Here is a 24729-nt window from a genome sequence, read left to right as displayed (position 1 = left end):
AAAAAGACACTTAAATGAAACTTACCTCTTTTTTAGATAAAGACACCCCCTGAAGGTTCAAAAATGGACAAAGACACCCTTTTACATGAAAAATTGACCAAATTATCATTTGACCGTTTAGGAGACTTTTTTAACTTTACAATTTAATAAATTGGATCAATCTACCCTCATGAATAATTTATGCATAAAAAAAAAAGTAAAAAAATATATATATAAAACTTTATATTGTTCACTTTTTTTCTTTTTTTTTGGTTATTTACTTTTTAAATGTTCCAACTTCTTAAAAATGTAAACGTCTAAAATGATTTTTTGATTCAATACATATGTTTCAAATAAATTATATTTTGGTATTCCTTCTTTTCTTTTTCTTTTTCTTTTTCTTTTTATTTTTAAATTAACATACTTAATTCTTTCATCTAAAAAAATTAAACCAATCTATTTTCCTTAAAAATAAAAAATATGGTAGCAGTATAACTTTATACATCTTAAATTATATATCAAATATTATGCATTTTCCAACAAAAAAGAAAATAGGTACCAGTATAACTTTATGCAACTTAACTTTATGCATGCCTTCTTCTTTTTTTTCCCTTTGTTTTATTATTATTATTTTTCCCTTTTATGTTGGGAAATGTATAATATTTGATATATAACTTAAGATGCATAAAGTTATACTGGTACCGTCTTTTTATTTTTAAGGAAAATGGATTGGTTTAATTTTTTTAGATGAAAGAATTAAGTATCTTAATTTAAAAATAAAAAAGAAAAAGAAAAGAAGTAATAACAAAATATAATTTATTTAAAATATATGTATTGGATCAAAAAATCATTTTAGACGTCTACATTTTTAAGAAGTTGGGCCATTTATAAAGTAAATAACCAAAAAAAAAAAAAAGTTAACAATATAAATTTTTTTTTTTTTTTTTACTTTTTTTTATGCATAAATTGTTCATGAGGGTAGATTGGTCCAATTTATTAAATTGTAGAGTTAAAAAAGTCTCCTAAATGGTCAAAGGATAATTTGGTCAATTTCTCATGTAAAGGAGTGTCTTTGTCCATTTTTTAACCTTCAGGGGGTGTCTTTGTCCAAAGAAATAGGTAAGTTTTCTCTACGTGTCTTTTGCCAAACCTTAGGGGGTGTCGCTGTACTTTACCAAAAAAAAAAAAAAATAGATAAACATTCAATGTAGAGATGATCTCTGAATTTCAAAGGTATTGTTTAAAAATTTCAAAATTTTCTCTATTTTTTTTATTCTTCTTAATTTCTCTTTTCTTCTTCTTTTTTTTTTCTTTTTTCAGTACAATGAATATAAAGAATTCTATTTTTCTATCTATTCTTTGTCAATTTTGAAACAAAAATAAAGAAAGACTTCATCTTTTTTTCCGTTATTCTTTCTATCTCTATTTTGTTTTTTTTCTTAACAAAAAAGTAAACTTTTCAACTAAATTGCTCAAACAATTATGCAAATAAATTGTACTTTTCTCCATATATTAGGCTTTACTTTAATTTCTTCTTTACGTTTTTGCATGATTGTTATGTTGATTTTTTGTATAAATCAAGAAATTGATGTTTAGTATTTGTAACGTGTCTTAATACTTTTAATGTTAATTAATTTTGTTGAAGTGTCTGAATTGGTTATTTAGCCTTATTCTCTATTTATATTAAAAATGTTTGATTTAGAAAATTAATTTGAGTTAGTTTTCTAATATTTTAATAAAATCTTACGATTTTCGATCCGATCTTACGATTCTGATCTTATGAACTCCTCATCGATCTTGCATAGAATCTCAATTTAAAAAACCTTGATGATAACAACTTGACATAGCATTTATTCACTCCTGATATAAGATTGCTTGAGAGCAAGCAATCAAAGATTCTTCGTACTTAGAAAATAAATATCAATTAAAAAATATATGTGTGGTTTTAGTTTCTAGAACTAAAATCTTTTTGGTCTAACATGATCTCTCAAAAGAACAAAAATAAAAATAAAAAAGTATAGGTGGGTTTGGTTTGTTATTTTGAAAACAGTTTTTAAGAATTTAGACATTAGAAAATTATTTTCAGAAAATTATAAAAGACATTTATCTGAAAATAAGTATTTTTATAAAGTTTTCAAAAAATAGTTTTCAGAAAATTGAATCAAGTAGAATTTGTTGTACAATTTTTTTTATTTTCAATTTATGATAATATAAAATTATTTTTAAAATTACAAATCAAGCTAATCATAATATCTTTTTTTTTTTTTTTAGATTATTAGCTTGTTTGCTTGATTTGGCTACTGATTAAATTTTGTCCGATGAACCGTCTCATGAGCCACTTGTGTCGATTAGGTTATTATTTCGATCCTCTTCTATGTTCTGTAGTGTAGTATGGCATTGAAAAACTAGTAAAAACAAAGTAGGAGAATGGCAGTTGGTCCAGCCATTCTCCAACTTTATCGTGCCAATGATAACGTGGCCATTGTTTGCACGGCAGTTTTACAAGGAGAATGACAGTTTGGGTAGATGCCCGAAGGTGATAGCAAAACAAACAATAATGATAGATAGGTCCTGACAATGGGATGCTGTCAAGTAGGACCCATCATTTGAATTGCGGGACCAGTTTCTAGAATTTCGAGACGTATTAAGGGTACAGGACATCAAGGAATAGACATAACATTGTCTGCAAAGGACATCAAGGAATAGACATAATAATGCATACAAAGGACATAGATTCCTTGGTTCCGAATATGTCACGAGTGTCGTGACCTCGTGATATTAGATTCACCATTGATTTGTTACTCCGGTGTATTGTTGTAACCAATAGATCTGTGTGTTTATGTCATGGTTCAAGACTGATTGATAATAAGTTGTTGCATAATGTCCTGAATTAACGTGGCCATGTTCAGAAAAGAAGAACCCGCTTCCTCTAGTGCCCTGTTTGCCATCTTCCCAAGCTCTCTTGCTCTTTTTCTCCTCTCTTGTCCTTCCTCACCTCCATCCATCACCTGTTGTATAGCTTTCTTCACTTCTTCCCTCTTCACCGACACCCCAAACTTCTCTTCCTCCCATTTCACTGTCAGCCCCGACTCTCCAAACCATTTTTAAAAAACAATTTGATAAATTCTTATCATCTTGAGCTTCAATCTCATACTTTATTTTGACAACTTTCTTGAAGCGAATTTCGCCATTCTCCACAACAACACAATTATCATAATATTTGATTTTGCTTTCCAATTGAGATGAATATGAAGAAATCAATATTTTATCAAATAAGTTATATCTAACTTCTTTGAAATTGGAATTTGGAACCATACCTGAAACTGTTAGCTCACCAATTTCATCAACTTTTGCCTATTCTTTAGCACTTTTTTCTTCTTTAATTTTCCTTTTACTTCTTCAATCTCCTCCGCTTTTTCATTCTCTTTTTCAACACCTTTCTTTATCTCTTCCTTATTCTCCATTTCACTTTGGCCTTCAACTTTTGAATCTTCAATTTCTTCAACTTTATTTGTATTGTTCGCCTCTTCATTCTCCATAAATTTTTCCTCAAGACTTTCATAATCAACCTTCGTAAGCTCATCATCCTCAAAGCATTGTACCCAATACTCCATGGGTAGTGATTCACGTTTATGATTGGAAACAATGGTCTCAAGTATCTTCCAAATACAACTTAAAATTTTGGCCTCTCCAAAATACTCCTAAATTTCTTGATATATTGTCTTTTCCAACACTGCTAATGCCTTAATTTCTTTCTTTTCACGAAACTTGTTGGATGTGCAATTCTTTGGCTCTTCTCCAACAACATCCCACAAATCACATGTTTTGAGGTATGAAATAATGATGATTCTCATTCTCTTATAATTAGATAACATTATCTTCTCACTAAGAAAATACATTTTCCCATCTTCTTCATCATCAAGGAGAAACATGTTTTCCTTAAAATGTTGAACCTTCTAGGATCAACTTCGTCAGGCTTTTAGGATCGTCTAGATTCTAAACATGAAAGCTCTAATATGAAACCCGACTCTGATACCACTTTGTTGGATTTTGCTCTGATACCACTTTCTAACTTTGCTCCGATACCACTTTATTGGAAATAGTGGATTATACAAACAAATACAACTCTATATAATTTGAAAGAGAAATGGAGAAAGAAATATATTATTTCACTTATTCCCAAATTAAAATTGCTAGAATACATGATTATATAGACCTTGAGAACACATATCTATGAATTACATATAAATGCCTACTACTCTCATTTCTCCCACTAACATACTCTTCAATAGGCATAACTCCCACTAACATAGTATTTACTAGGCTCAACTCTCATAACTTTTGATTTTACATAACATTAACTCCCACTAAGATAATTTACTATCCACTAACATATATGCTAAATTCACACATGCATCATGGATATAAAAATACTTGAAAATATTAAATACTAAAATTAAGTTTATTTTTCAACAATCTTGTCTAAGAAATGAAAATAAAAATAAAAATAGTAGTGGTAACTAGTTGTATTTCTATGTACATGTTAGACAATAGCTACCTTCACTCTTGTATAAAGATCAGAGTTCAAGTGCTTCATAATTCATCAGGGTTAATTGTGGCCGCCTACTTTGCTTAGAAAATACCCCCTCCATCCCATATTTAGTGTACTATCTCTATCTCAAATTGTAAGTCACGATTACCAAAAGCGACACTAAATATGAGATGAGACGGAGGGAATAACTAACTTAATTAAAATATATAAAAGAGTGGTTTATAAAGCTAATTTTTTTTTACTCTTTTAGTTTCTAAAGCTAAAATCTTTTTTGCTTTTTCCGTTGATGGTTGTCAAATTAACATCATTGATCTGATCCTCGAAAAAAAAAAAAAAAAAAAAAAAAAAAAAAAAAAAAAAAAAAAAAAAACAATGTACATACAAAAATAATAATAATAAATAAAGTATGATTTTTGTTGTTTTATGTGTTTCTTTGCTCAGCATCTTTAGTTTCCCTCGTATGGTCAGAGGTCCTTTTTGATCATTTGGACCACAAAAAAAAATTAGCAATTTTGCAAGGGAACGAAAAAAAGTTACTTCAGCAATGACAGATGTAGAATAATTGGAAATGACAAAAATTATTATACACTGTGGTCCCCCTCTTTTTCTCTCTTTTAAAGCATCTTCAATGCTAAAATTTATTTTCGTATGCCAAATTTATATTTTGACAGGTGCTATAGTGCCAAAATGTTATATTTAAACAATTCTGTTTCAATGGTTCATTTCACGCAAAATGTTATTTTTTAACACAACTACTATTCTTTTTCAACTATCATTCTCACCATTCATATTTGCATCAGTAATATTAATATTAGGCACATTTCAAGTCAAATTATAGACATTAGAAGGTAACTAAAATTAAATCTAATTAAAAAGAAGTACAAATCTAAAATATCTGGTCAAAAAATGACCAAAAATGACAAATTTTTTATAATTTTTTTACCACTATTTGTGAATTAATTTTTTCAAAAATTTATATATATTATATATAATATATATGTATATTATATATATATATTATATTATATATGATACGAGTAAGTGATGACCGGTGAGAAACGGCACCGTTTTGAGAAATGAGAGACTAGTCAAAAAAATTTGGCAGCTGCCATATATGAAAAGAAATTTGAGAATCTCAAATTTTGAGAGTTCAAATAAGAGCATATTGGAGAGGTCCTTTTTTACTCAACTCTCATATTTTGAGTTTCAAAAGCCCAAATAAAAGAGCATTGAAGTTGCTGTTATAAATGAAGTGACAAAAGGAATACTCGGTCACTATGAACAACTTAAAACGTAATTTTAGTTACATCAAAGCCTTGAATTACATTCAAATTGTTCCAGGTAATCTAATTGAAGATGCAAAGAATTTTCTCTCTCTATTTGGACAAAATCTCATTACATTTTCAATTAAAAATAAATCTCCCCCCACTTTTACTCTCTTCACTGCCCTTTTATAGGCAATTACAAGTGTTGCTGGACTATTAGTTTTGGGCCTTCCTTCCAATGGGCTTGGTCTTGTTCAGTGGATCCTCCGAGCTCGGCCCATTCTGTGGTGCTCTAGTATGGGCTGTATTTCAATTGTTTGCCCCGATGCCACGTCCGTGGATTATAACCGGCCCATATCACTTATTGTATCCTCAATTGCCCCCATAATTACTCCTTAATAATTAGGGGGTAATTATTAAAGGCTGCTAATCATGATTTGACGGCTCGAAAAGATCACATGGAAGAATAGACAGTTAGATTTGGGGGTCGGCGCTTCGAGATTCAAAAAACTCCTCGCTTTCCTGACTCCTCGGCTTTCGGGCCCACCTTGTCTTTATAAGCCTCATAGATGTTTTATCGATTCTCTTTACCGTCTCCATCTTACTTTACTGTTGTTCAAATCTTCTCCGGCGATTTCTTGCAAAAGCTCTTTTTTCCAGCGACTTTGCAGTACTCTTTGACGTTTTCTCTCTCTGAGGTTAGTTTTGTTTGCCTTTTTCTTTCGGAAGACCTTTTTTTCTCCCTTGAAATCCTCATTCATTCTCACCATGACTATAAATCTAGATGTTCTTCGCATGAAACTTCATCTTCCCGACGATATACAAATTAGAAATTGCCCTAAAAAGGTGAATATTAGAACTGGTGCTGGCCTTCTTTCCGGCGAGGTTCTATTTTTCCACCTTCATCTTAACCTCCTTAGGTTCCCTCTGCATCCCTTCTTTAATTATGTTTTTAATAAACTGAAACTTTCCCCTTTGCAAGTAAACCCAAATTTCCTCAGGGTTTTATCTGTTATGTTGCTTCTGAACCGTGACAGAGGTCTAGATCTGGACCTTGTAGATCTTCTCCTCTGTTACAAGGTTAGCAAAATCAGAACTGATGAACCGTTTTACCACTTCTACCCAATTGAGAAGAGGTCCATCTGCAAAGATAAAATCAAATCTGAAAAGGGTTGGAGAAAAAATATAATTAGGATTAGGGGAGCCTGGTTTTCTCCAGCCGCAGAGAATTTTCCTATCCTGAGCACTTTTGGAGAGTGCTTTGTCTCTTCATATAAAAAATACAAAACCCATAAGAGTGATTGTCCTTGCGAGATTTGCGTTCCTTGCTTTTGTACTTTCTTATGTCGTTCCTTAGGCATTCCTTGTGATGATTTGAGCTACGGTGTTTGCAGGGATAGAGATAACTATTTGAAGCAGTACGTTCTGACCAATATTCCCTCTTGCTCGGATCTCCTTACCTCAGACAACCTTCTAGCTCTCTCAGCCCTTGGCAAGACAATGAGTCAGCTCCAAATCCCTTCATTCGGTAGGAGGAAAGCTGCCCCCAGGACCGTTGTTGCCCCTACAGCAACTTCTTCTCCAGTTTCAGTATCTTCCTCTGCCACTATTTCTGATACCACTCATTCCACCGATCTGATCGTGACGGCTACCGACCCGATCTCCAACACTACGACTGTCAATCCAAACGTGACCCCTTCTGTCAGCAACCTTCCCAGCACTGCTACTGCTACCGCACGGGAAAAGACGAGAGGAAAAAGGCATCAGCCTGATAGTGCTCTCAGCAGGGTTAGGCCTTCTGGGCCGAGTGCATCCGTGCACCCTCTAACTAGGCCTCCTACCCCCTCTGGGCATGCCTCTGCCTCTGGAACGGCACTATGGAACCCTCGCTTCATTCGAACAGACGGATCATCTGTAATATCGGACGAGACCATGTTCAAGGATGGTCAGACCGCTATGGCATACTACAGGAGCATGTGGACTCCTAAGGATATTGAGGTAGCCAAGGGTCTGTCTCAGAAGAAAGTGTTCAGCCGGTTCCCCTTATCTGCCATGGAGGTAACTTCTGTCCCTCAATCAATGAATCTTTACATTTGATTTCTTCTGACCATCTGCTCGGCTTAATCAGTTATCATATATATCTCTACAGACCCTGTACGGGATAATGGCCATGCAGAAATAGGTTGAGCTGGTAAATGCCAAGGTTCGCATGCTCTCTGATAACCTTGGTGCAGCTAACAAGGAGAACGACGCTTTAGGTGCTCAGAATACCGGGTTGATGGTTCAACGCAACAAAGTTGAAAATGAGAAGGACTTTCTGAAAAAGGAGACGGACTCTCTTCAGGACGAAAGGAACGCTCTGCAGCTTGAGAAGAGTGTCTGGCATATCGAACGAGAATCTTTTAAAGCTGAAAAGGAAGAACTTCTACGCCTTCTGAGTGATGAGCAATCCGCTCAGATGGCCTTTAAGAAAAGGGCTCTAGACGAGCGTAATACTTTACTCAACACCATCAGTAAGGTGAATGGTGGTATGCTAGCTCTGCATGCTCGGTTTTCCAGGGTTGGGGCCCTTAGATATGCTCAGGGGTTCCAAGAGGGTTATACCGATCGTGTTCCAGATGAGGGTCAGATCGGTTCTACCCCTGATGAGGTTGACAGAAAGCTGGAGATTAATCCTCCGGGTGTTTATGCCGACCGAGACTTCACCCCTGCTGAGGGCATATTTGATGAATGCCAAGAGATCGCCTCCTCCAGGATCACTCCCACTCCTTTTAGTGCTCAGCCTCTGGACGTTCTTCCTCTGTCCACCGTGACTCCATCTGTCACTACTGCTGAAGATGACCTTCGGCAAAATGATTCTTCCAATGCTATTGAGGATAGAACTCAACAGAATGATTCTATCATTCAGCTCGATTCTCCTCCACGTGAGGATGGTAACGCCAACAACGATGAGGAGGCCGTTCAGCACCATCAAGAAGCTGACGGGGCAAATGCTTCTAGTTAGAACCTTTCTGATGTACTGACTTCCTTTCTTTTGTATTTTTGCCATCTGTATACCTCATCTTTTTTGTAACTCTGAAACTTCATTATTAATGAGATGGCTTACTTTTGATTGAACTCTTACCATAAATCCCTTGACTTAATGATTTAATGCTATCTGATCTGGTTCTTCTCTGTATGTCAGTGGCTGGCTTTCGGCTAATGTGCCACTTTACCACACAACAAATTTTTTGTGCAAGTTTTTGGCATTCGGTTCATAGTGCTAGATGCCACTTACTTTGCTGACTGGTTGGCGCTCGGCTAGAATGCCACTTGCCACTTTCACTCTTTTATTTTTTGGCAAGTTTTTGACGTTCGACTCATAGTGCCAGCTGCCACTTATTTTGCTGAGTGATTGGCGCTCGGCTAGAATGCCACTTGCCATTTTCACTTTTTTATTTTTTGGCTAGTTTTTGGCACTCAGCTCATAGTGCCAGATACCACTTACTTTGCTGAGTGATTGGCGCTCGGCTAGAATGCCACTTGCCACTTTTACTCTTTTATTTTTTGGCTAGTTTTTAGCATTCGGCTCATAGTGCCAGCTGCCACTTATTTTGCTGAGTGGTTGGCGCTCAGCTCTTATATGGGCTGTATTTTAATTATTTGCCCCAATGCTACGTCTGCAAACTATAATCGGCCTATATCACTTATTGTATCCTCACTAATAATAAACTACATCTTTCTGCCAGAAGCTAAGAGAACCACTCAAATATGACATGTTGCAACTTGCATGACATGTTGAATCAACATTAATTGTCATTTTCAAGTAAACTTTTTTGGTTTTTTAAAAACTTTTTCTATTTTTAAATATTTTTCTCAAGAAAATGTGAAACACGGGTTGAGTTGGGGAAAATCTCATTGTAAGTAACTAAAATATATAATAATAATAATAATAATAATGACGTCATAGTGATGATTTAACACGCAAGAATACATTAACTAATCTTTGTCTTAGATATTAAGGATAATCATTTTGAATTTTGAGTGTTATTGAGTGTTACATATCAATATACGCAAGTTAAGATTTTTCTGCTTAAAGACAAAAACACCAAAAATATTTAAGGGTGAGATGAAACCGTCAATGGTTCAAATCTAACTAAGATAACGACTTGGACTTGTTAATAAGGTTAAGCATCAAAATCTCTCACCTTGTATATGTTTGCACACATACACGCTAATTAACAAGTACCACAATGCTTCAATGCATTAACAATTTAAATGACGTTTATATGTTTTTTTATTTACCACGTTGAAAATATTTTAACGACTTTGAATTGAAATTTTTTTTTTGGTTCAAACATTAAATTATTTTTTGTCCAATTGTAATTTTTGAGACACTAATTCAGTTCAACTGAACATATCATAGATATTTATTCAATTACTTGTATTTAAAAATACAATTTAAATATCACTAAAAAATAAGTGTCACTTGAAATGGAGTAGTGATAATGGCTTCACCTATATCTATATATTACTAAATGCTAAAAATTTAAAATCTTAAATTTTTTAAAAAAATTTACAGTTTCTTTTTTTACATACAAATGATGTGAACTAACACAATAAGCACCCCTTATAACTTTTCAAAAAAGATACAGAGTGCCCCAACACATTGCTCTCCCCAAGTGATCATTAATTTGAGAACTTTAATATCGTTTTAAATCTAGAATCCAGCAAGTATCTGATATATATATATATATACACACGCGCACACACACACACATATATATATATGTAGCCATATAACTTGAGCCATAAATTCTATATATATATATATATATATATATATATATATATATATATATTGTGAGTTTTTTTTTTTTTTTTTTTTTTTTTTAAAAAAAAAAAATCCTTAATAAGATCAACAAGACACCTCTCCTATGCAAATTTATGTTTTTTTCTTCTTCTTTTTTCTTCTTAAGTTAGCACTCACACATCCACCTTCTTCTTTTTTATTTTTTTATTAACAAAAAATACATGCATCATTTACACATTTACTTACTCATTTAGAAACTCAAATCCGAACCATCTATTTTAAAAGTTAGAAAGTCTAATAATTTCTCAACCATAAGACCCTTCATATAATAACACAATAACTTGTATTTCCACACATTTACATTTGTCAACAATGAGACTGTCAAATGATGCATCACCTCTTGGTGAAAGGTGAGATTTAAATTAAATGAAGACTTTGCCCACTTTATTATTAATATTAGTGTGTGTATATATATATATATAGCTGAATAATTTATATTCTCTGATATATAAGATTTATTTTTTATTTTATTATTATTATTATTTATTTATTTGCATAAGAGAATATAGGTCTTGAAATGTTTGATAGTGTGTGTAAAGTTGGTCTTGAATTTTTATGAAACACAAAGTAGAGAAAATATTAATAGACATATCAAACATACACCAATACACAAACCGAATTAATTAAGGCTTTAATTTTGTTTTCATTACTCATTATTTGATCATAACATTATCTTAACTTAGAAGTAATTTTAACATACATTTTTTTCTCAATCCCACCAAAATTAGAATAAAAACAAAATGATTATTGAAAATGACATTAACTTATTGATCATCACCTCACAGCTTCTATTAGTGATAATTGTGGTGTGAAAGTGAATATAAATCGAAAAAACAAAAAAAAATACAAAAAATCATATTCCCATATTACTATAGAACCAGTCAAGAGAGAACAACCGTACCAACCTAAGGAAATTAAATATAGATATTATGGAGTATTTTATCATGATTAAAAATGCTTGAATACCAAAAGGTAATTCTATCTATTTTTTCCACTTGCACTTTTGTAGAATGTATTTATTCTATCTATTTTGGACAACACTTAATCCTTCCCCGAGAGATTGTGGTTCATCCTCCCTGTGATTGTGGTTCATCCTCCCTGTGAGGAGGACCAATGAAATTAGAATACCTATTCAAAACATTTAAAAGTTTAAAAGATGGATATCACCTATTTCTAACGAGCTTAACCCTCCCCTCTCTTCTCTCTCTTTCTCTCCCCACACAACCTAATTTTCCATACTCAACCTCCATTTCAATCCCTAAAATTCCTCTTCCACCCCTTACCGTAACCTTCCTCCTCCACTCCTCACTGCTATCCTCCTCCGCTCTCGCCCACTGGCTCCATTCTCAAACCCTATGGGTATATCGCTCATTGATACGAATGAAGCACATCAAAGCTTGATCGGTCCCCAATGGCTTCTGTTCCTTAGTTTGAATAGATTGTCGGTATAGGCTTTCTCTCTTTCATAAGGCCGTCCGGAGGAATACCGCGAGATTTTGGAGTTCCAGGACTGTACTTTTTAAGCGACTTAACTTTGTTAAGCAAGAAAAAAGGATATTCATTCTAAGGCTAAGGCGGTTTCTCTAGTATGGAATTCAACAGGAATCAAAAAAAGATTATGTTCAAATATTGAACTAATATAATCCTTAATTCAAATTTTAAAGTGTGTATTTCATACTTATTATGGTTCATTTACGTTAACGTCTAGAATTCAAGGAGGACCTAATTAACAAATACAGAGTACAGTGTATATAAATGCTAAGCTATAAATTTCATATCAGTGCTTTGTAGAGAAACTAGAATATGATCAAAACCCCCAACTTGAGTTGCTAAGATGCCCAACAAAAATAATAATGACAAAAAGATCAAACATATATATTTGGCCTTATCTCATCAACTTCATTCTGTTTCAATCCCTAGCCTTCCCATCCACTTTGATCGGTTTCAGCCATTCAATTTTGGAATTTTTAGAAATTGAATTTTGTGTTTTCTATTTCAGATTTTTGAATTTTTTTTTTTTTTTTTTTTTTAACTTGTAAAAAATGGGTAATGCCCATATTTTTACTTTTTAAATTTTTTAAACATGTGTTTTAATTTCATTGGTCCACCTTACTTGGAAGAATGAACTACAATCTCTAATGGGAGGACCCAAGTTTTGTCCATCTATTTTTATTAGTTCCACTTTTATAGCATGTGTTTAATTAGACCAAAGTAATAAATCAGTGGGTCTTATAGAATTAGTATGTTTAATTAACACATACTAATTCTGTCCAAATGTTTGAGTTTGGAAATATTGAATCGGAATCTTAAATTTGAAAATTGAAAAAAATTTGTCACGAATTAAAAGTCTACGTAATTTATTTATTCAAGCAAATAAATATAAAACATAATTTAGTTACATCAAAGCCTTGAATCACATTTAAATTGTTCCACGTAATATAATCATAAACTTCATCTTTCTGCCAGAAGCTCAAGGAAAGCGAACCAGTCAAATATGGAATATGGACATGCACCTGAAGAAAAAGTCACCCAGCAACTACGCTAGCAAGCTGAAAAGATAAAGAACTACTATATATATATATACACACACACATGAGCATATATATATATATATATATATATATATATATATATATATATTCTTGGCTGCATCCCTTAGTTATGATTGACGTGTTGCTTGACATGTTGAATCAACATTGTCATCTTCAAGTAAGAAGAACCGCCTTCTTCAATTGCTCTCTTGGCCTCATCTCCAATTTCCTTGGCTCTTTTTCTTCTCTCTCTTCCCTCATCTCCTCCTTCCATCAGTTGGCCTATAGCTTCCTTCACTTGTTCTCTCCTCACCAACACTTTAGCCTCCTCTTTTCCCCCCCACTGCATGCCAACCTCTACACCAATTCTCACTCCAATCTTTAGCACTTGTGTGATAAACTTTTCATTATAGAATTGCTCAGCAAACATCGGCCAAGTGATCATTGGTAGGCCGGCACAAATTCCTTCCAACGTTGAATTCCATCCGCAATGAGTTAAGAAGCCTCCAATGGATGGATGGGACAATATGAGGACTTGGGGTGCCCATCCTCGGATTATTAGACCTCTCTGTTTAATCCTCTCTTCAAATCTCTCTTCCGCTAGCCATTTCTCTATCTCTGTTGAATAATCACTTGCTCTGATTATCCAAATGAAGGGGTGGTTTGATGCTTCTAAGCCCAAACCAATTTCAATCAGCTGAGGAGGTGATATATGACACAGGCTGCCAAAGCAAGCATAAATGACTGAGCTTGGCTTCATTGAATCTAGCCATGTCAAGCAATGGTGTGAGTCAGCGGAGGCCTTGTTACCTCTGTCAAACATATCTGGCATATCTTTGTTGCAAAGAGAAACTGGCCCAATGCACCAAATCTTCCCACCCATAACTTTGTTGTGTGCTTCAACATACCTTGGCTCCAACTCCTCGAAACTATTTATTAAAATACCGTCTGCTGAAAACTGAGCCTCTTTCATTTGTTTTATAGTGTCTTTGAAGCCATCAGTACTGACTTGGGGCAACTGGGCCTTGGTAAATTCGATTCTGTGAGGCATATCCGGCACCAAAAATGACGCTGAATCTGAAGATGCTTTCTCTTCAACATGATTTTGTGAGATGGTGTGAGAGCAAAAGCAAGTAAAGCACGAAACTGTGTTGAAAACAAACCTTGGGATGTTGAATTTTTGAGAAACTTGTGCAGTCCAAGGCTGAGCAACGGTGGAAATGATGCAACTTGGCCTTGGTTCTAATTCTCCCATCAATTTCTCTAGTGGTTCTCGTAACATTTCACTTGCTACAAAAAATTGTTTTGGTAAGTCTGGAGAAGTGAGTGTGTCCATGTTTTCGCATCCTTCAGGCAATCCAGCCTCTTGGCATGGAAACCGAAGTGGAATAAGTTGGATTTTGAGGTTGGCAGTTTTGGCATAGTCGATGATTGCTTTGAACCGGATGGCATTGAGAGGTGTAGTGATTATGGTGACGGTTACGCCGTGATGTGCAAGTAGTTTGGCAAAGTCTGTCATGGGGATGAGATGACTTTGGGACATTAGAGGAATCACTAGGAAGTGAAGCTGTTGTGAAGGGGATGAAGCAGCCATAATAATAGAAGAGCTTGAGCTTGGTGCAGTGGATATATAGGTGTACGTTCAATGGATGGAGCTTCAAGCTCACAATATATAGAGTGTGTCACTCTGGCAGTCAATCAACTGCATATCTTGAAGACTATTAAGTAGGAAGAGGTGATGTGAAGAGTTACATGGGGCTGGTAGTTCATATATTTTAAACGGTGGAAATTCACATAAGTTACAACTGATGACCTACAAGATGACATCTGCTAATAATGAACCAAAAAAAGGAAAATTACAGCAAACATGCTTTTGTTCGATCTGTTCTTTCAATTATTGATGCTTTGTTCTTTCAACTATTAATGAACCAACAAAGGGAAAACTATGTGATTACTGACTCCACCCTCACGGTCTTTTAATTAAGTGAGTCATTATAGTGGTATCAAACTCATCATGATGCATCAGCTTGAGTGAAATCTCCTATCAGCTTGAGTGTTTTTTGAAAAGATGATCCAGAGTTTAAGTTTCGACTGAAATACGAGTGATATACAAATGTACCTTACTTACAAAATAAAAATAACCTACTTGTATTTCCACGCCACGCACATGTTAGACAATGTATTTGCACGACAAATGTAATTGAATAATTCAATAATGATCATGAGGTCTATGTTTACAACTTGACATAGCATTATTCACTCCTGATATAAGATTGCTTGAGAGCAAGCAATCAAAGATTCTTCATACTTAGAAAATAAATATCAATTAAAATATATATGGTGAGGTTTTAGTTTATAGAACTAAAATCTTTTTGGCGAATAAAAATAAATAATAATAATAATAATAATAAATATGGGTCTACATTATTTGTAACTCTAAAAATATTTCTCAAGTAGTCAGAGGGTAGAAAACTATTTTTAAAAAATTATAAAAGACAATTATCAAAATCAAACATTTTTATAATTAAATTTTCAAGAAATAATTTTCAAAAAATTAAACTAAGTAAATATTTTTGTACAATTTTTAATTTTTAATTTTTTGTACAAGTAATTGTTTGGTTGATTTGGCAAATGATTTAATTTTGTCTCATGTACCGTCCCATCAACTACTTGTGTCTAATGGATTATTCTTCCGATCCACTTCTATGTTCGGTCGTGTAGACTCGTATGGCATTGAAAAACTAGAAAAAACTGAAGTAGGAGAATGGCAGTTGGGTAGATGGCCTCATGGTGAGATGGTAAAAACAAACAATAATGATAGATACGTCCCGACAATGGGATGCTGTTTAGTAGGACCCATCATTTGAATTGCTGACCAGTTTCTAGAACTTCGAGTTGATTAATTGAAAGGGATGGCCATAAAATTTTAGAAACGTGAAATTCCTTTCTTGCCCAAGGAAAATAAAAGGACATAGATAACGTGGTTCTGAATACAGAGGACATCAAGGAATAGACATAGCACTGTCTACAAAGGACATCCAAGGAATAGATATAACATTGCATACAAAGGAGATTGACAACTTGGTACTGAATATGTCAAGAGTCTCTCGTGACCACATGATAAAAAACTACAACGTATTGTGTATTGTAACCAATACATCTGTAAGTTTATGGCATGGTTCAAGACTGATTGATCATAAGTTGTTGCCTAATGTCTTTAATTAACAAGGCCATGTTCAGATAAGAAGAACCCCCTTCCTCTAGTGCCCTGTTTGCCATCTTCCCAAGCTCTCTTGCTCTTTTCCTCCTCTCTTGTCCTTCTTCTCCTCCATCCATCACCTGTTGTATAGCTTTCTTCACTTCTTCCTTCTTCACCAACACCCCAAACTTCTCTTCCTCCCCCCATTTCACTGCAAACTCAGCCCCGACTCTCACACCTATCCTCAATACTTGCACCATAAACTTCTCGTTGTAAAACTGCTCTGCAAACAATGGCCACGTTATCATTGGCACGCCCGCGCAAATCCCTTCTAGTGTTGAGTTCCAACCACAGTGTGTCAAGAAGCCTCCAATTGACGGATGTGACAAAATCAATATTTGTGGCGCCCAACCACGGATCAAAAGCCCTCTCCCTTTTGTTCTCTCTTCAAATCCTTCTTCTGACATCCATTTCTCCAACTCTTGTGATTTGTTTCCTCCTCTTATAACCCAAATGAAGGGTTGTTTCGAGGCTTCTAGGCCTAATCCAAGCTCTATCAGTTGTGGAGCTGTGAGGCGGCTCTGGCTTCCTAGACAGGTGTAGACTACAGAGCTAGGCTCCTTTGAATCGAGCCACTTCACTAACTGGTTTTCATCAATTGAAGTCTTGTTGCCTCTCTCGATTCTGTCCACGTTCTCTTTGTTGCATAGTGATACTGGACCGATACACCAAACTTTGCAGCCTCTCACCTTTCGAAATTCTTCAATGTATGCTGGTTCCAATTCCTCAAAAGTATTGACAACCACCCAATATGCTGCTAGTTCAGCTTCTCTGATTTTTCTACGCATGTCACTCGCGTTGTCCATATTAACCGCGTTGGGTAATTGAGCTCTAGTTAACTCAATTTGATCAGGCAAACCAGGCACCACGAATGCTTCAGACTCTAGCGCACACTCGTGAATCCTAGAATTGAGTATGTTGTGCGTGCACAAGAGAGAAAAACAACTTGTTCCATCAAAAACAAGCCTTGGGATACATAATTTTGAAGCTGTTTCAGCTGTCCATGGTAGATTCTTATCCGAGATTATGCAACTTATGCGCGGTTGTAGCTCATTGAACAAATTTTCAATCGGTGACTGGAGCATTCTAATGGCAACAAGCAAGTTTTTGAACGAGTCCCGGGAAGGAAGATTGTCCATGCTTTCACATCCCTCAGGCAAGCCGGCCTCTGTGGATGGAAATGGGACTTGGAGAAGTTGGATTTGGAGCCCGGACTCGATGGCGCGATCCATGTTTGATCTGAAACGCGTGGCGTTGAGGGGCGTGGTGACGATGGTGACGGTCACGCCATGCTGTGCCAGCAGCCTGGCCATGTCTATCATGGGGATCAGGTGGCCATGGGCTAAATGGGGGAGCAAAACAAAGTGTAGCAATTGCTTTTGTGAACTCATTTTTCCCGTTCAACAAAAGACTCGAGATCCTTACTTTGTTCTGCTGAAATAACTCGAATCATCAAAAAAAACCCTACGGAATTGGAATAGTTGCAAAAAACCTAAGGAATGGGGAAAGCCATTCTGGGGTTTGTTTGTTGTTCACAAAGAAGGATAAATTACAAGCCTTTTTGCTTGGCAATGTTCTCTCTAGCGAGGAGGGTGTGATGCGATAGGCAGCGGTAGGGCGTTGGTGTTTGTGGCCAAATGGTCTAGGTTTCGATCAAAAATTGAAAGTAAAATACAAAAATAAAATACTCTTTACTGGTGATGTAAGAGCCTACATAAGCATGGATGTGTACAGGGTCAAGAGTGACTTTTGAATTTAGAAAATGCTAAAAACTTGCAGAATAATACCCAAAAAAAATTAGAAATGCTAAAAACCTGCTAGGGTGAAACTACAGGATAATACCAAAAAAAATATATATATATATATATATATATTGAATATTTAATGTGGATGCATAAGTTCACATAAACATTATAGTACCCTTTTTGGCCAATGGTACGCATAGATTAAATACGGTATACAGACGATGTGAATGATTGGAGGAGACAGATCGCACATTTACTTTATTCTAGTGGGACAAGCAGATTCGTCCAATTCAATTGATCCAGCATAAAGATAATGATTAATGACGTACGGGTCCAGCAATTCTTTACCGTTGATTGACAGATTGGAAAAGACTCATTGGTTACAATCTTATCAAATTTTATTTCTTCTCTATAAAGTACAATCCTTTCGTTTATCTATTTGGATTGCAAAATTGGATTCTTTTGTTATGGTACGCCAATTAAGAAGGCACAAGAAATGATGCTCTTTAAAGATAAACCGTTGAGTTGCATCTGATTAGAATTAAAAATTGGATATATATATATATATATATATATATATATATATACATGCACCTTTGCTGAATTACAAACAGAGGAAATCCAATATTCATAAATAGAAAAGAACTTCAATATAAGAATTCTAAATTGGAAAAATTTTGAGCAGCATGGGTTATGTACGATACAAGATTCATTATACTTTGGATTTTTATCGTCTAGCTTCATTTAATTCCAACAACTTCAAAGAATCACAGGTATGGTGACAAAGGCGACCATGTGCCTACATTCTGACCATGTGTATCACAGGGACATGGCCACGGTGGCCATGGGACACCATCAACCACAATCAAAGAAAGTGAGGCCGGTGGGTGAGTGGGCAAGTATTGCAATTGGAATTGGCGGATATATCTTGGCGGTCCCTGCTTGCTTGTGCTGTGCCGATGGTGAAACGAGAAATTATTAAATTTTTCAGGCATGATTGGAGACCATAAAAATTTGTCAGTAAAGAAATATGTTAGTTTTATTTAATTTACAATTTTTTATTAGTCAGATTACATGATCTCGACTATTAAATAATTTTTTGTGTCGACATATGGATTCAATTTGCTCATTTATGTCATTTTGAATGAAAGTTGCTAAAATTTTGATATGAATATATTGATCACTTGTTAGAAATTCTGCTGTCATATTGAATTAAGTAAATGAATATACAACATTATTAAATAATTTAAATTTTTTATTAAAAAATAAGTGTCCAACTTATTACCAACAAAATAGGGATTTCTATATCATATCAAAGATCCTAAATTGACGAAAAATGATTAAAATTGACATCATTCTTTACTTTATTTTACTCCATTTTTTTTTTCTCTGTCTCCCATACCTGTGGCTATCCTCTCATTTATTCTCACTCATAATAAAACCCAAATGCAATGTAAATGACAACATGGTGAGTGCCGGTGGCACGTGAAGATCACAACAACATCGTATTTATATATAAATAACATCATATTTATGTTTGCTTCTATTGATGGTGACACGAGCCTACAATACCATGAAACTTTGTAAATAAGTTATAATTGCACTGACACTGCCCTTTCAAATGACATATTTGTTTTTATTATTTAATTTAATTAATTCACAAAACATCACTCCTTTTAATTTGACAAAAATACCATTCTCTCTTTATTTAAATCCCTTTAATTTATTTATTTTTATTGCTTTTTGCTCTATTAATCTCCTCCCCCTTTTTTGGTAACTCATCCCCAATACATGATTTTGACATGTCGGTGACCATTCCATCTCCTATTTCCTCCCTCACTTCCACTACAATCATTACATTGGCATCACCCAAATTGGTCAAAAGGCATTATCTTTTGCTCCAATATTACCACTGCTTCATCTCACTAAAAAGCCCTAATTTCATGGTGACGTGATCGTGATCATGACCAACGATACCAAGAATGTCAGCAACTAATGAGAAGCATGAATAGGGCTGCAAATGAGTCGAGCCGAGCTTTGGCTTGCTCGGGCTCAGCTCGTTAACTCCACAGAGGTGTTCGTGCTCGGATTGGGCTCAAGCGAGCTTAGACTAGCCGGGTTCGGGCTCAGGTTCGGCTCGGAATCGTTACATTACCCAATAGCCACCAATTCAAGAAATCACTTGATCTCTTCCATTAAATCCGATCTTCATCTTCGACCGAGAAACAAATTCATCTTATCTCCATCTCCGATAACAAAGAAAAAAAAATAATATAGAACAAGATTAAATTAAACCTTACAAGGCTATATCGGACTTGATCTATCGATATGTTGCACTGTTGTACCTTAAGATCTGTTAGAAAGATAAAAGAGAGAGTTGTGTCTGAATAAGCCTTCAAATTAACGAGCCTAACGAGCTGAGCTCAATGTTGCTCAAACTAGACTCATTTATTAAAGGATCTTAAAAATTGAGCTTGAGCTCGGCTCGTTTACTAACGAGTCGAGTTCGAGTTGTTCATGAACAGCTCAGTTCATTGGCAGCCCTAATCACAGATAGAAACCCCTAAAATTGACGAAAATTTGTTTGTAGTTAGGTGAAGATGAACTAACGTGGTTTGAACGGGCCATGGAGCTAGCACCAGAACGTAATCGATCTAATACTGAAATGTTAGGGCAAGTCCAATTGAGAGGGGTGACTAGGCAAGTTCCTAGAATTTAAGGGAAAACATGGTGGCATGGTGGTGTTAGGTTTTTTTTTTCCTGTTGTAGTAGTGTCTAGGTTTGCCATGGCTGTTTTCAAAAAAAAAAAAAAAAAATTCCTACTATTGTGGTGGTGGTAGTGATAGTATTGTTTGGGTGTCAATTATGGTGGTTATAGTGATATCTAGGTTATCTAGGTGTTTCAATTTTATTTTTCTCTAGTGTAGTGGTGGTGTTGTTTCGGTGTGGTGTGGGTGGCGGTGGTGGTTTTGGTGTAGTGGCATAAACTAGTCTTAAAGATAGAAAGATCAATGCAATTACCCAAATAATGGGTCAATTAGTTATATTAAAAATAGTTAGTTAGAAAGGGGATTTAGGTCATTTTAGGATTAAAAAGTAATTGTTGACTTATCAAAGGACATTTAAGATTTTTTATAAGTTGAGAGGGGGTGTGGATGTAAAATTTTAAAAACTCGTAAAGTGTTATTGACAAAAAAATATTGACCTAGCATTGACCAATATCTCAAAAAATGTCATTGCAATTAACCATTGTAAATTGTAATATAACTTAGGCATGTTACTTTTTTTTAATTATGTTAGGAACTAGTGTTGGTTTTACACGCCACTCTAAAAGCAATGGATATGGTGCTCTTGACTGAGCTCTCTATATGTGTAACCTAGATATCCACAAATGTATTTATGTGACCAAACCAAATTCAATCGGTAGCATACTGATTGTAGTCATTTGGCTCTTTATGATTATAAAATGTAAATGAGTATTTTTTTTTATATTATTTGTAAAGCCTGCCGCTTTGTATGAAAGGGAGAGAAACGGACAATTTTCAGTTTGTAAGGCCCGCATGTTAGTTTTATGTGTGTTAGAGCCATTTTAATGGGCTACCTTTTCGAACCTTTTCGAACTCTGTCCGTAACTCACTAGAGGCCCGAATAAAAAAATAAAAAATAAAAAATAAAATAAAGAGAAGATGTGTACTAACGAGATATCCAACAACGAGGAGAAGGATCGAATAGAGGTGTCAAATGAATTGCTTATTTCAAAATATAACAAATGTGTTTAAAATGAGCTTTTTAATGACATGTTAAATAGGCTGTTAAAATATAACTTTATCAAATCTTATGTCAAATATAACACAAATTATAAGAGCCGTCAAATCTACTATTATGTGTAAAACCCACTTCCCTATTTACTTTCCAATTTCTATTTTTGTCTCTCTATATATAACTTTAAAATTCTATATATACATACACGCGCATATATATAATGGTTCATCTCTTTTACTCTGTATCCACAATTAAGATTCAGAATTCCTGAATTTCGATGGCATAATTTAATTGACTTGACATACTTTTGCCGGTTGCACGATGATTGATTTAGTATAGATTTGTGGTGAATTAGTTGATTTATTATTTATGAATGATGTGTCCTAAAAATATTTAATGGTTTGCCCTAAAAATATTTTGTTTTTTTGGTTTAGAGTTATTAATTATATAATCAAATATATAATTTATATTTTATTTATTTTTAATGAGGCAAATAAACTAAATAAAATGCAAACACTTAAAAAAAAAATAGTTGTTGAAAATTGGTAGTTAAAAAAGAATAATTGTTGCGTAAAAAATAAGGCAAACTATAATGACCTCTCCCCTGAGGTTTAGACTAATTGCAAGTAAATATGAGGTTTGTTATTTTTTTGCAAAGACCCCCCAAAGTCAGATTTTATGATAAATTTACTCATCTGCCCTTATTATTATATTATTAAAAATAATCAAAATATTTAGAAATAGCAAAGGACCCTTTTGCCCAATAACATTCACTAAGCCTGAGGTTGTCGAAACAGCGGACCAGACGGAGATTGGGACGATGGACGAGACGGCGGTGATGGAGAGAGGGACGCGCATGTGTTTTGAGACCGATAGTGGGTGTGGTCGCGTGTGACGTTGTCAGGGATGGTGATGGAGAAAGGGACACGAAGCGCCTTGAGAGTAATGGTGTCGTCGGCGGCAGCGCGTGGTTGTGATGGTGTTGGCGTTGTTGCCTATGGTCATTTATGCAAACCCCATGAAGAAAAAGTCTCGATTTGGGGCTTTTCTTCGCCGGAACAGGATTGGGAATTAGCGAGAAACCACTACAAGAAAAGAGCGCTTTTACGACATAGTATTTACGGGGCTTCTTTATTTTGCCTCGTGATTACCACTATTTACGGAGTTTTTAAAAAAATCCTCGTAATTGTTACGTTATAGGACATGCTTTCATGAGGATTTTATAGAATCGTCGTAGAAAAATATTTTTACGGCGTATTAAAAAGCCTGTGAATATTTAGATATATTTACGGCATATTTGTACACCTTTAACGGGAAAAATGTTCCTCGTGGATAAATTTCACATCTAAGGCTTCTTTTTTGCCCCGTGGATAAATTTCATATCTACGGCGCCTTTTTTGCCCCGTAAATAAGCAATACAATAAGTTTTTTTAAGGCGCCTTTTTTGTCCCGTGGATAAATTTCACATCTAAGGCGCCTTTTTTGCCTAGTGGATAAATTTAACATCTAAGGCGCCTTTTTTGCCCCGTGGATAAATTTCACATCTGCGGTGCCTTTTTTGCCTCGTCAATAAGCAATACAGTAAGTTCTTTTAAGGTGCCTTTTTTGTCTCGTGGATAAATTTCACATCTAAGGCGCCTTTTTTACCCCGTGGATAAATTTCACATCTAAGGCGCCTTTTTTGCCCTGTAAATAAGCAATACAATAAGTTCTTTTAAGGCGCCTTTTTTGTCCCGTGGATAAATTTCACATCTAAAGTGCCTTTTTTGCCCCGTGGATAAATTTCACATCTAAGGCACCTTTTTTGCCCCGTAAATAAGCCCCACTGCATTTTTTTTGGCACAGTACGCCCCTACCACATCCCCAATACCTAAAAAAATGGACAACGGAAAAATTTTGCGCCTGAAAATTTTTTGCCCATGATTATTTTATTTTGCAAAAACTATAAAGTGGTATTAAACTACATCATTTTATGTAAAAAAAATAATAAACCTAACATTGTAAATCATTCTCTTCATCAATTGATCTAAAAAAATAAAGTGGTATTATTTTTTTGTTCTTTTTCTATATCTTTTTTTAATGGGGTTTTGGGGAGATGTATTTAATTGCTTGAATATGAGTTGGTCAAAATAAACATGACTAGCCTTGTAGGACTTTTCATGCTTTGAAATTTATGACACTAGTAGTTGCAGAACTATCTTATTTATTGATGTTGTTGTGTTTTTATGCATCTAAGAATAAAAATGACAACAAACTGAGGTTATGATAAATTTCGTTAAATTAGTAAATTTATGACACTAGTAGTTGTAGAACCGCCTTATTTATTGATGTTGTTGTGTTTCATTCCTTTTCCCTTCTACTTGTTCCCTGGCCATTTAGAATGCGTCTTACAAATTTGTTCAATTTGTTCAAATGATTCACTCATAATTAATAGGAGAACTTCTGTTCAAATTTGCTCATTCCTTTGCTCCAGCCATTTAGTTATGATGATATTAAGAGAATAAATCCTAGTAGAAAGAAGCAAAAGTCTGGTAAGAGTAATCTATTCACATAATAAAAGTTAATTTGTGGTAGAGTTTTAGAAAAATTATTTTATTTTATATATCAATTAATAAATATTTTTTATATTAATAATTCTTGTCTAAGTAGATTTTTTTATTAAAAAATTCATAATAATAAATAGAAAAATAGGTTAATTTAAATTTTATTATGTAAATTTTAGTATTTTAAATAAATTTTATATAAATAAATAAATACTTAAATACTGAAACTCTTTGCACATCT

General features: G+C 34.5%; 2 protein-coding genes across 2 annotated transcripts; both read right to left on the bottom strand.

Moving 5' to 3' along the window:
• Window positions 1-2813: 2813 nt before the first annotated feature.
• LOC132293367 (UDP-glycosyltransferase 73C3-like) lies at window positions 2814-14915 on the bottom strand. The gene is made up of 2 exons (XM_059790819.1): window positions 13535-14915; window positions 2814-3068 (listed from the first exon to the last, which is right to left on the bottom strand). The coding sequence occupies exons 1-2, from the start codon at window positions 14771-14773 to the stop codon at window positions 2829-2831; spliced, it is 1479 nt and encodes a 492-aa protein (XP_059646802.1). The 5' UTR covers window positions 14774-14915; the 3' UTR covers window positions 2814-2828.
• Window positions 14916-16216: 1301 nt separating this feature from the next.
• On the bottom strand, window positions 16217-18239 carry LOC132293366 (UDP-glycosyltransferase 73E1-like). Its single transcript, XM_059790818.1, has one exon. The coding sequence runs from the start codon at window positions 17827-17829 to the stop codon at window positions 16360-16362; it is 1470 nt and encodes a 489-aa protein (XP_059646801.1). The 5' UTR covers window positions 17830-18239; the 3' UTR covers window positions 16217-16359.
• Between the last annotated feature and the right edge of the window lie 6490 nt (window positions 18240-24729).

The sequence above is a fragment of the Cornus florida genome, unplaced genomic scaffold (genome assembly GCF_030987335.1).
Source record: "Cornus florida cultivar Cherokee Brave unplaced genomic scaffold, ASM3098733v1 CherokeeBrave_3.0.0_Hap2_Chr02, whole genome shotgun sequence".
In the NCBI taxonomy this organism is placed as follows: Eukaryota; Viridiplantae; Streptophyta; class Magnoliopsida; order Cornales; family Cornaceae; genus Cornus; species Cornus florida.
This window is presented reverse-complemented; position numbering and strand designations above follow the sequence as displayed.

Bases quoted from the DNA above. Each gene is read 5' to 3' on its own strand.
- LOC132293367 (XM_059790819.1), bottom strand. From the start codon at position 14,773: ATGGCTGCTTCATCCCCTTCACAACAGCTTCACTTCCTAGTGATTCCT. The intron at 3,069-13,534 runs GTTGGCATGCAG...TGGTTTGGAGAG, and splicing joins GAGTGAGAATTGGTGTAGAG to TCGGGGCTGACAGTGAAATG.
- LOC132293366 (XM_059790818.1), bottom strand. From the start codon at position 17,829: ATGAGTTCACAAAAGCAATTGCTACACTTTGTTTTGCTCCCCCATTTA.